At 36.7% G+C, this 13096-nt stretch overlaps 2 protein-coding genes across 2 annotated transcripts in view; both read right to left on the bottom strand.

Moving 5' to 3' along the window:
• Window positions 1-465: 465 nt before the first annotated feature.
• On the bottom strand, window positions 466-7751 carry LOC107728591 (E3 ubiquitin-protein ligase MARCH2-like). Its single transcript, XM_016538818.1, has 5 exons — window positions 7607-7751; window positions 5777-6047; window positions 5484-5688; window positions 3561-3770; window positions 466-1029 (listed from the first exon to the last, which is right to left on the bottom strand). The coding sequence occupies exons 2-5, from the start codon at window positions 5950-5952 to the stop codon at window positions 871-873; spliced, it is 750 nt and encodes a 249-aa protein (XP_016394304.1). The 5' UTR covers window positions 5953-6047; window positions 7607-7751; the 3' UTR covers window positions 466-870.
• Window positions 7752-9128: 1377 nt separating this feature from the next.
• The window catches only part of LOC107728560 (ras-related protein Rab-11B), a 7453-nt gene continuing 3485 nt past the window's right edge, over window positions 9129-13096 (bottom strand). The window contains exons 3-5 of the mRNA XM_016538771.1: window positions 12278-12471; window positions 12112-12192; window positions 9129-10048 (exon numbers count right to left, since the gene is read on the bottom strand). Coding sequence (XP_016394257.1) covers window positions 9903-10048; window positions 12112-12192; window positions 12278-12471 — 421 coding nt within the window. The 3' untranslated portion in view covers window positions 9129-9902. The remainder of the gene's footprint in view (window positions 10049-12111; window positions 12193-12277; window positions 12472-13096) is intronic.

Here is a 13096-nt window from a genome sequence, read left to right as displayed (position 1 = left end):
CAGGTTAAGATGGAAAGTACTTGAAGGTAGATGAGTAGAAAAACGTTACTTCGAAAACGAAAGAAAGGTTTATGGTAAGCCCTTTTATCTTAAAATATTCAAAGAGTTACTCGTCGTAACTGCATTTTTACTAGTAACAACTCAATTAGAGAGCTCTACAATTAAATTCTTACTAGTAACAATGCCAATTAGAGAGCTCTCTAAATCTATTTGAACTAGTTATAAATACAATAAGTTAGAGAGCTCTGCAATTGCATTCTTACTAGTAAGAACTGAATTAGAGAGCTCTGTAATTGGAATTCTTACTAGTAATAATTGAATTAGAGAGCTCTCTAATCATAATTGTTACTAGTAAGAACTGAATTATAGAGCTCTCTAATTGGCATTGTTACTAGTAAGAATTTAATTGTAGAGCTCTCTAATTGAATTGTTACTAGTAAAAATGCAATTACGTAACACTGGGATTATTATAAGATAAAACGGCTTGCCATAAAGGTTTGGTTTTAAGCTTCAGCAGCTGTATGTACTTGAGTCATAATCCCTCGCCGCTGTGCTCAAAGGAATCGTCTATACACATAAATTAGTTTTCCGATTGTTTCAAATACAATGCATACTGAACACTATGGGGCCTCAGCCTGGCTGTTCAAGCCTCAAATAAATAAAAACAACACACTTATAAAGGCTCGGAAAAAAACATTAAAAGAGACTTGTGAAAAAAATATAATGAAGTGCTCACATATTTAGATAAAAAGGATTAAATAGAAAAGAACGCATCCAAAATGCCGCGGCTCTAGTTGACGACGCGGTGTCAAGAACCTGTAGCACGCTAATACCACCGCGATCGGGCCCCGCTCCCCCACACCACGTCTCTCATACTATGGTCTCGTCTGCTGTCTTTTTCAGCAGCTTTGTGGAAAGCAAGGAATGCTGGGTAGAGTGTGCACCCTTGGTGTCAGGAATGAGCAAGCGGACTTTCTGATTGGTTCGTCTCCACTCTGAATACAACTGACAGTGGTAGCGGAATGAGACCTGCAAAACAAGGACAATTTTTCACACTTTTGGTTTAAGCACCAGGTCCTAGAAATTAAAATGGTAAATTTTTGTGAAAAATATGTCTGGGTTACATTTCCCACCAAAATGAGAAGAAAAACTATGAAATAAGAAATTATAAGAACATTCTCTCCACTCTCCAATTCTCATTACCAGAATATAACACACAATTTTTTGTAATAAATTCAGCATAAACTTAAGGTGGTCCAAAAAAATATTACTATGTAATATTTTTACAAAATTTAGTAACTTACAATTTTTTTGTAATTTTATATTTTTTCCTATTTAGCGCCCAAACTCTGGAACAATCTGCCTAACATTGTTCGGGAGGCAGACACACTCTGTCAGTTTAAATCTAGATTAAAGACCCATCTCTTTAACCTGGTTTACACATAACACACTAATACATTTCTAATATTCAAATCCGTTAAAGGATTGTTAGGCTGCATTAATTAGGTCAAACGGAACCGGGAACACTTCCCATTACACCCAATGTTCTTGTTACATTGTAAGAAGAATGTCATCTACGCTAATATTAGTCTGTTTCTTTCTTATTCTGAGGTCACCGTAGCCACCAGATCCAGTCCGTATCCAGCCCAGATGGTGGATTAGCACCTAGAGACGACCTGTACATCCCTGAATGTCAGCGGAGACCAGAACAACTAGATGAGCCCCAGACACAGATCCCCAGTGAAGACCTTGTCTCCTAGACGGCCATCGGGACAAGACCACAGGAACCAGATGAGTCCTCTGCACAATCTAACTTTGCTGCAGCCTGGAACAATCTGCTGGTTCGTCTGGCCAGAGAACTGGCCTGAGCCTGGTTTCTCCCAAGGTTTTTTTGTCCATTCTCTCACCGATGGAGTTTTGGTTCCTTGCCTCTGTCACCTCTGGCTTGCTTAGTTGGGGAACACGTAATTATTTTCCAGCGATATCGTCGACTTGATTGCACAGATACTATTTGAACTGAACTGAGCTGGATGATGACATCACTGAATTCAATTATTAACTAATTTTCCTATTTGATACTGTAAAGCTGCTTTGACACAATCTGTATTTGTTAAAAGCACTATATAAATAAAGGTGACGACTTAAACATTTTACTTTTTTATGAACTATAGTAATTTTTTGCATTATGGTAATGAGAATCAGGTTTATTTTTTTTGCATTGTGGTAATGAGTATGGGATTTATTTGCATTACGGCAATGAAAATGTGATTTTTCTGTCATTACGTTATGAGAATTATATAGTTTTTGCATTACACTTATGAAAACAAGATTTCTTTGCATCACAGTAAAGAGAACCAGATTTTTTGCATTGCAGTATTGAGAATGATATTTTTGCATTACCAAAAATTTTTTTTTCAAACATTTTTCACCACTGCAGCGAGGAGGACAGTTTACACTTTAAAATAGCGGTTACCATTAGGGCTGTGCAATTAATCGTATGCGACTGTCATGTGCATCTCGTCAGCAAAGCCGGTTCTGTGATTAGTAGTAAATCTCCATCACATGCTTTCAGATGGAGCGGCATTTAATACACAGAGCAGTAGTTCGCTGACAAGCTACGAAAAACCGCGTTCATAATCGCAGGCGATTTGTCCTTGTATGACTGAGGAAGAGTTTTTGCCAATGATGGTAATGAGATTATAAAACTTTTTTTTTTATTTATTTACGTTTAGATTTATTTTTGACATTTTGTCTTTATTGAGATAGGATAATGTAGAGTAAGACAGGAAGTGAACTGGGAGAGAGAAGGAGGTGGGATTGGGAAAGGTCCTTGAGCCAAGATTCGAACTCGGGACACCTGCAATGCAACGGCGTTATATGTAAGCACACTGCTCACTAGGCTATCAGCGCGACATTATTAAACACGTCTAACACAATTAACATAAAGCATTATTTTTATGGGGGGGGGGGGTTTCAGACATTATTTTCAGACATGACCGTAAATGAGATTTCAGAGCTTCTGGAAAGATTACCACTTTCATTTCGTTCTTGCTCAAAACTATTGTATGGTCGATTGTTCTATAATTAAAATATCATTACTCAAGTTTGGAGTGACATAGGTAAGTAAATAATGGCATTTTCATTGTCAGGCGAACGATTCCTTTAGTAAACTTTACCGCCTTGTTTGCGCAAATCACAAAAAATACCTAGATCTTCTACAGAAAGTGCATAAGGTGCAAAAGGGCCTTTATAAGAATGGCAAATGTGCAATTTTGATGATATTATGGTAATGAGAATGATTTTTTTTTTTGCATAATGGAAAAGAGAACAAGATATTTATGGCACTGCAGTAAAACAGGATTTCTTTGCATTACGGTGATGAGATTATTAAACATATTTAACACAATTAACTTTTTATTTTTTTTTCCTTTTGATTTTTGGAGTGAAATATGACCCAGACATGTTCATATAAGTCTTTGTGTGATTCCCCAAAATGAATTTAAGCATTCTGTTTCAGAATAAAAATTTAAATCTGCATTTGATGGATTGTAATACAGTACCAGTGTCCAGAGGACGTAGATGGTGAAGAGTGCGATGGTCAGAGCGATGAGGCCGACTGCCTCCAGGCGACTGTTGAAGTGCAGGTGGTCCTGTGCCCCCCGTAGACACAGCCAGCCTGAGATGGCTGCCAGGGGCGTTATAAACAGGAAGCACACCATGTCACAGAAGAGGGTGCGCTTCTCATTCCGGGGGCCCGGGTCCCTGAGCCACTATTGAAAGATGATGTGAGGATTAGTGATGAAGAATAGATAGACAATCTATCAGATTGTTTGAACAAAGATCAGTTTGAACAATATTTTTACCACTTCAACTTAATTTGTTATCAATATTGGGTCTACATATAAGAGTACTATTCAACGGTAAGGTTGACTTACTTAAATCTAATGTTTGGATAATTTCTTAAATGAGAAATGTGTATCTAATCAATTAGTCATGACAAAACAAAGATGAAAACTGATTAATTAAAAGACAAAAACATTGCATAAATAATGACAGCAGTAATGATAACAATGCCTTGCATCATATTTGCTGAATATGAAATCCAATATTTGTTTCTTATAATTATCATGATATATAAAATATGAAAGCATTTGCATTTCATAGCATTTTTGCTTTCAACAACAATTTGTAAGGTGAGGAAATCTTGTACTTTCCCTTAGATAACAAAAAAAAAAAACTGCCTTAAATACATGATTTTTACCTTCCTGAGCCAGGTTACAACTATTTGGTCAATTCGCAGTCGATTTTATGAACGATTCTGAAGACATTATTTTATGACTATCCTTGCAAACATGACCCAGATGTTTTCTGCTGCATCTGTGGATGTTTTACTGCACCCAAACAGCAACAGAAAATGACATTTTGTGAAAAAAGTAAAACAAACTTCATGTATAAACTTGTGTTTTTGAGTGTATTGTGTATATTGAGTCTTTGAACATATTTTCTCACTTCTTTGCAGACTGTCAGTTAAAGAATACATTTTGAACACTTATTACCACTAAACCAAACTTTTGACTGCTTCTGATTCTGATAAGTGCATTTAAAGTAATACATATATAGTAAATCAGATGCAGGGCTGTGTAATAATTAATAAAATATTCATATTGAAAATTGTATTGCTTTAGTCTAATTATCAAATATTTATAACTTAATACATATTATCAAAAAACAGGTCAAAAAGGGGTTTTCAAGCATCAAAACAATACAAGTTTAATACATGTAATTATATTTTATGTAATAGAATATGTGTCCTGCATAACTTTATTTTTTCCTGATCAAAAAAATAATAACTATTATATATTATTTCCACAATTTACAGAAGATGCCCACTAAAATGTCATTCAATGTAACAATAGTTTATATACCAAAAAATCTTATCAGGCATATTTAGAGCCAGAATCATTAAATGACATTAAAAGACTCTATTATTAATTAAAACAAATTAATAGTAATTTTAAATCTTTACCAATCTTTGCCACCATCCTTCAAACTACTAGGTTTTACCCAATTGTCAGCAAGAAGTTTTTCATCATTTAAAATATTATAAAATTTTGTATGATCACTTTTTCTTTTATATATTTTAATAAGGACAGAATAATTAATATATATTATTATATATTATTTTATTGTGTTGAATTTTTACATAAATATGTTTCGCTGAATGACAATGGAACATTATAACACCCACATTTTTGACATTTTAGTTTCACAAAAGTTATTTAAAAGCAATAAAGTTGACACTTGCATTTACTTTGCTTTCTATGTATATGAAATAACTTATATAAATTTCATTTGATGCTGATGTCTCGTCTTTGACCCAAATACTATAAATTATGCCATGTAAACACACACGCAAGTAAATGTCCAATAGCAAAGCGGGGCCGAGCCATGCAGACGAGGCTAAAGGCATTGACCTTTGTTACCTCTGTGAGGGGTCGGGGCCGGCGCTCTATGGTAAACTCAGTGTGGCACAGCTCACAGTAGCTGGTGTTAGAGGAGGACAGCCACTTCTCCAGGCAGCTCTTGTGGACCGTGCCCAACGTGCCGGTGCAGTCGCACGGGGAGAGAAGCCCCTCGCTATTGCACACGTCTTGACCCTCGTGGCAGATCCGACAAATCGGCCGATCACTAACAGAGAAGGAAGTTAATAGCTTTGCCTTTAGGCAACTGGAATATACATTGCCTGAAATTGAAAATGTTGTTCAGATTTGTCTACCTCTGGGTGCCCAGGGCTTTGATAACAGTAGATAGTAGACGTCCATCTTTGGCCGTGACCTGGGTGACGTACTGGGACCGGCAGTTGTCAGCCTCCTCCACGGTTTTGGACAGGGCAGCGTTGCCAGTGCAGTCGCACAGGGAGCCTGGGAGGTGGCAACACTCCCCTGTGGTCATTTCGGGGCCGTCCAGGAGGGCGGGGGGCAGGGGAGCACCGGGGGGAATCAGGGAGCAGCCTCGCTCCCACACCTCAAGTCACAAAGACCCTACCACTGCAGAGAGGAGGAACATTTACAATGGTTACATTAGGGAAATTTTGACAGTGAAAATGGTCAACTGTCAACTGTCAATGAAGCAACGCACCACACAGAAGACACTGTCAAACGGCAAACTCATGTTACCAACTGTCATGCTTCCTCCTTTTCTTAAAAAGAGTTACAGTGAGACGCTTAAAATGGAAGTGCATGTGGCCAATTTGTAAACTAAGATAAACTAATCTAAGATAAGACTCACCATTTTAATAACATACAAAAAAGCATCTGATTTTGTTGCAGAGACATCATTGTAAACCCTAAAATCGCTGTAAAAATAATGATTTAAATAGCTTTACAGTTTAACTGAAAAAATTATTTAAGTGCTTTTATAATAATAAGATTTAACATTTCTGCTTTTAAATCATCCCAAACCCATCCCATTTTCTACCATTGTAAATTTCTTACTATAAGCATGATTTTTGCTGTCTTTTTTAATTATTATTATTTTTCAAGTCAAAATCTCTTTTTTGTGACAATCAACAGTTTGCCACAAATGCATTAGAGCTTAATTTGTACTTTAAAAATACATATTTAAATAAATATTTGCCATCTACAGTTCATTTTCGTGGCAATGTTTTACTTTTGCTTCTTTCCAAATATAAAATACAATGTGGCACACATTTATGTAAAATACAAAATAGTGCGTGTATACACACAATTTATTATACATACACACACGCACAAAAAAAGAAAAGAATTGTGCATTATATTCCAAGCTTTGTATAAGAAAATATTTAATATCAAAAACTTGATTTTGACTTATTTCCGAGCTTGTAATTACTACAAGCTTGCAATGAATGAAAAAGAGCATCTTGGACATTCTTCAGAACGTCTCCTTTTGTGTTCCACAGAAGTCATAACGGTTTGAAACAAGAAGAGGATTAGTTTAACATAATATATCATTATAATGCAAAAACAAGCATATTGAGGTTAACTTAGTCTATTAACTGAGCAATACACTAAAGAAAACCTAGTGAGCTGCCATTTGTACACAGCATTTTTGGGCAGTGTATGTTTCAAAACATTATTTTACACATCTTTTGATGAATGGCAAGTCGCTGCATTATTAAATATAGATATGATCTACTGATCAAACCAACAACATATAACCTTTACTAGCATAGGGATGTACGGACAGAAACCGAGATGAGAGAATAACCAGCATAAATGCACTGCCATTTTACATGAAATCCTGTGCAGCCATAACATCAGTCCACATTTAAACCATCTGGTCTGATCTGATCTATCAAGCTGTCGGACACTAGTCTAGGGTGGGCCTTTGGCACACAACACAAGCTACCAATTAAACATCAGTTCTCAAATATAGCGCTAAATATTTCTTAGATATTCGTTTAAACCGAAAACAACCCGATTCGATACGTATTAAGACAAAGTCAGAGTGAATGTGTTATAATGCAGCTGCATTAGACTGCTAGTAACATTAGCCATGTAGCAAAATATGCCATCAAAGACTGGGATTAGAGATTACAACATAATTTCTTGTCGTCTAATCTTACCTTCTGGCTTTCCATGCTGAGCTGCTGCCTTTAAGGGTGAATTCCTTTTAAAAGTGACGCTTGTTTGCAAACGTTAAGGTCAAAGTACAAGCCTTGTTTTGGGTTTGATCCTTTCAGCAGACGACTTCGGCTCGGCCTCTGATTAGCGCCGTGTACGATAAGAGCGCAGAGGGAGGCGCTTCTCTACGCTGCGCTGCTTCGGAATTTTCCTAAACAGCTTTCGTGAATAGCCGTCATCCGAGAAGTGCCTATTGTTGTTATTTCTAAGGACTGTTCACTGCTCATGTGAGGCTTTATGCGTTGTGATGTTAATATGGTTTTGCTTTTTTAATAATTGTTTAACTTAAATACTTGCCTATTTAGTCTTTATTTTTAGCAATACTGAACAAAATATGCATATTTATGCGTAACGTAACGTAATATTTCATTTTTCAGTTTTGTGCGTAGCCTAAAATACACTTTTAATCACTTTAGTTCCTCCTAGTAAATTGTTTTAGAAGTGTAAAATAGTTACTTGTATGAAAGTGTATGAAAATAGTTACTTTTTAAATAATGTGTCTTTAATAAAAAATAATAATAAATAGGTTTTTAGTTTTGTGTACATTTATCCCTTACCAGATCAAGAATGTCACTTAGTTTAATATTTCACTTTTGTGCATATTAATAAATTGCACTTTTATTCCTCATCTTTTCTAATTTGGATTTGATTAATTGTTTAAGAAATGTAATTGGTTTTCTTTGATATGACATATTTTGCAACTGTGAACAAAATGACTGTTTTTGAATAATGTCTTAATAAATATTTTGTTTTTAATTTTGTATAAATTTCTCCCATTTTTTTCATTTATATCAGACTAAGAATGTCACTAAATGTTTGGTTTTTTTTTTTTTTTTTTTTTTTAAAGCAAACAAATTGAAAAAGATTATGCTTAACCTAATAAATTTATTAAGATTTCATTTTCACTTTTGTGCTTAAACACTTTTATTTGTCTTTTATTTTTTAACTATTTAAGAAAAGTCATCTATCATTTTTAAAAAAAGTTAAAAAAATATTTTAAGTTTTTAATTTTGTGTTTAAGCAAATTAATTCCCCTTCTTTTGCATTTTTAGGATTTTAAGGAGGTAATTTTAAGAAGGTAATTTAACCCCTTAACTACTTAACCTGGCATATTCCTTTAAAGAGCTTGTGACATGGAAACTAAATAGATCGCTTGAGTCATACCAACCATGCGGCACATGACACCTATTCTAGGTACAGATTCAGACACACATGTCATACTGTGCAATATGGAGTCCAAAAATAAAAAATAAAAATCACAACTGCAATTGTGACAGTAATTTGGTTTATTTTCCATTTTAATGTAACCTGATAAAAGGCAAAACAGCTGTTGTGACTTCATGGATGTGTAAATGTCACATAACCACACTCGAAAAAGGCATCTTAATCACAGTATGGGAAAACATAAGGCATTTTCAAACTAGCCATATGACAGTCAAACAATCCAATATATATGGACTTTCACAGACCGGTGAAACAACTGACCATCTAAAACACTGCGCACCATTGCATTTTCCCACAGAAGAGCTATAATACTTCAGCAATGCAATGAATAGTTTACATATATATATTTATATATATATAACTGTTATTTGAATAATTTCTCAATTCATAACTGCTATATATACGGCAATCTGAACGCGTTGATCAAATTGCACAACTTCACACCCGTCAGCCCTGGCGTAAAATATTGCAGGATAGGACTAGAGGTGTGACGCGTGAAATGTTTACGAATTGAAATAAAGATGACAGCAGCCCTCCTTTGGTATCCACACGATCCAAGGCGAATCCGATTTTTGTTTTCAAAAAACTTGCCCTTTTATCCCAAGTCAGGGATCTGGCTCAACAGACGGCGGGCGTTTAGTGTGGATCCCAGAGAATAACCATCAGAGGAAACCGAAGACACACTGATCCCTCACCATCCCTTTTCCACAGGAGCGGATCACACGATCAGCGCCCAAATAATCACTTCAGAGGAAAACGTGAATTCAGACAGTGGATAATAGTAAAGAAAAAAAAAGAGGGACAAACAAACAAGAACCCCCCCCCCCAAAACAAGGAAAAGGAATGTTACCTAGAGATTCACGCTTCTAAGGGACGTCTAGAATTAGCGTGGAAATCACAACGAGGTAAAAAGAGGAAACAGCCGTAGCTATAGCACAACACACAGGAGCAAAGCCGAGATAAATAGAGGGGAACTGAAGCCCAAGGGTGGGGGTAGAGCCGGGGGAAGTGGGGTCACAGGTTCTGACAGCATTGAAATTTGTTGCCCTTTAAACCATCAGTAGTGGGCGGCACGCTGATGTCCACTACGTTGTTGCCAGGAGACTCGTCGTGCATGGACCTGTCGGCGATCTGCTTCTGTGACACGATCCGATAGATTTCTGTAACAAAAAGTCATGACATGTTACGAGACTTTTAGTTTGAGACGCACAATGGGAATGTAGTGTCACTACACATTAAGGTGCGGTCACATTAATGCTGTTCAATGGCCAAAACCATTGAAAATCATTTCTATAGGAATCCACACGATCAATAATTTCGCAAAAGGACGAAATATTTCCCCTCACAGATTTAGCATAGAGTTCACATTTTTCACCGGGACGAATTCTTTGGCTTGCAGAAAAATTCAATAATTTCAACATGAATGCATGTGATCAGGAATTTTGTGTAATATTTCCCCATGCAGATTTCGCAACAGGTTCAAGTTGGTCACATGGATTCAGCGCATTCGTAGAGTTAAGGTCATTGCACACAGAGTTTGATATTTTCGTCCGAAATTTTCGCATGTTGAAAAATAAATACGACCTCACGCTGTGTCAATCACGTTTACACACTGCCTCCGAAACTTTCATAAAAATCATAAAAATAAAATAAAATTCGTATCCGGTTAAATTTTCTGCGTTTTTCGAATTTGTAGCAAGCATTTTGAGGGGTGTTTTGACAATTCAGAGCCACCGTACAAGTGAAAGCCAAAATCCAGAATGGCGATTGTGAAGTTCATCCACTTCGTCTCGCAGCACAAAGCACTGTAAAGATCCTTGCACACGGAGTTCACAGAAATTGGTGGTCTTTTTAATATGTGGCTCTAGTATGGTTAGCAAAGCATTAAACTGAGCCACTGACATCCTGAAGTTAACTTTGAATCACCCGAGATAATCCTGCTGTTGGATTTGTCTGTGCATGTTTTTTTTACTCTCATAGATTTTGTTACCATTGCCATGCATTATACGACTGATAGACTGCAACGGCTGGACTTAAAAATCATAATTTGTGTTCTACTGAAGAAACAAAGTCACCTACATCTTGGATGCCCTGGGGGTAAGCAGATAAACATCAAATTTTCATTTTTGGGTGAACTATCCCTTTAAGGAGGGGGGAACTCTTCCTCTCTATATCTCAGTATTGGATGGACCCAATATTTCCTTTCTTTTTCTCTTTTTAAGAAGCGAGAGGACAACAAAATCATCCCCACTGCTTGAAGACTCCATTTAATACTGTTTTGCGAATTTCTTTTTTTTTTCAATTTTTTTCCAGTCATTTCAATAGGAATCCATGTGATCAGGAATTTCATCTGAGGGAGAAATATTTCCCCTCATAAATTTTGCAACGGGTTTGTGTTGGTCACGCGGTAAATTCTCTGGCTTGGCAAAAAGATTTCCCCGAGCAGATTTTGCAACAGGTTCAAGTTGGTCACATGGATTCGCAGAATACATTGACTTGGATTGAAATTGACTTTTTACAGGCAAAATCTACTGGCAAAATCCAGCCATTTTAATAGGAATTCATGCAAAGAGGAATATTGCATGAGGGCAAAATATTTCCCTTCAGATATTTCGCAACTGTTTCATATTGGTCACGCTTCTATTTTTCTGGATTAGTTTGAAAGTGGATTTTTGTGGGCAAAATCCAGTTATTTCAACAATTTCACACACAAAAATTTTGCAATGATTTTGAGTTGGTCATATGGACTCACCACATTCATCTGCTTGGTTTAAAAGTGACTTTTGACAAAATCCAGTAATTTCAATAGGAATCCACGTTTTGCAGATTTTTGGCCACAAAATTTTGCTGAAAGTTCGCTAATGGTGCATTCACACGGGGTGCCTGCGTTTCTCATTTACTTTAAATGGGTGACGTCATGAGTTGCCGAACTGAATTGTGGATCCATTGCGTCGCGGGCACTGCTGTTGCTCACGGCAGAAATTGAAAAACTTTAAAATTTTCAAGCTCCAGCACAGGCGTCAGCCAATCAGATTGCATTACGCAAATACCCTAGCGCAGTCGCTAGCCAATTGCGTTCATGCAACACCAGAAAAGTAATGTGACTAGCTGTTGTCATTATGATGGTCGCACCAAGCTTCAGACACACCCTCGGTCAAGCTTCGACGCCCCATGTGAACGTATCCGTAATGTGACTGTAACTTTAATTACGATCAGGACCCACCTGTTAGTATGTTTTTAAATGCCTCCTCCACATTTGTGGAGTCCAAAGCTGATGTTTCGATGAAGGAGAGATTGTTCTTCTCTGTATAACACAAGATGAAATATAATTTAACACCTCAGGTAGATCTTTTCTCACTAAACATGAAAATACAGGAGGAAATGCTTACCTGCAAAAGCTCTGGCCTCATCAGTGGGAACGGCCCTGAGATGCCTCAAATCACTCTTGTTGCCCACCAGCATGATGACAATGTTGTTATCCGCATGATCCCGCAGCTCCTTCAGCCAGCGCTCCACATTCTCATAAGTCAGATGCTTTGCGATGTCATAGACCAAAAGAGCTCCAACTGCACCCCGGTAGTATCTGTGAAAGAGACCCACGTAAAATATATACAAAAAATGTATATACTAGGTGTTGTCAAAAGTACCGACCGTGATACCATTCAGTACTGAAATTTGAAAAACGTCCATCTCCCGCTAAGATTTGAGCACTGTTGAGCAGATTCTTAAACAGCGTTGATTGGCCTTAGTGTTCACGCGCTCAAAAGATATGACTGTGATTGGCTCCAATGATCATCGCTTCACACTGTTCACCGAACACTCACACAAAAACACACGGGACCATTTGAAAGCCGCGTCTATCAGCGGATCGTCTATGTGCAGATATATTAGGGATCCGCTGACGGTGACGGATCAGCTGACAGACGCAACGTTTTTAAAATTTCAGTACCGAATGGTATCACGGTCTGTACTTTTGACAACACTAGTATATAGTACAATAACATATTCATACAAGAGAGATAAATACATTTTTTGACAATGATTCAACCATGATTCTTTACTAAATGATGCAGTGGATTTAAAAAAAATTTTTTAATTTATAATCAATTTGATATTTTACATTTAGTATTATTATTAATTATACTGTAATTATACTATACAGGGGTTAAAGCCAAAAAAAAATCCTGAGCCTGAACTTTTTTCCGGGC

Source organism: Sinocyclocheilus rhinocerous, unplaced genomic scaffold (assembly GCF_001515625.1).
Source record: "Sinocyclocheilus rhinocerous isolate Xijiao unplaced genomic scaffold, SAMN03320098_v1.1 scaffold1238, whole genome shotgun sequence".
Lineage (NCBI taxonomy): Eukaryota > Metazoa > Chordata > Actinopteri > Cypriniformes > Cyprinidae > Sinocyclocheilus > Sinocyclocheilus rhinocerous.
Note: the sequence above shows the minus strand (reverse complement) of the source record. Positions and strands in the feature narration are given on the sequence as shown.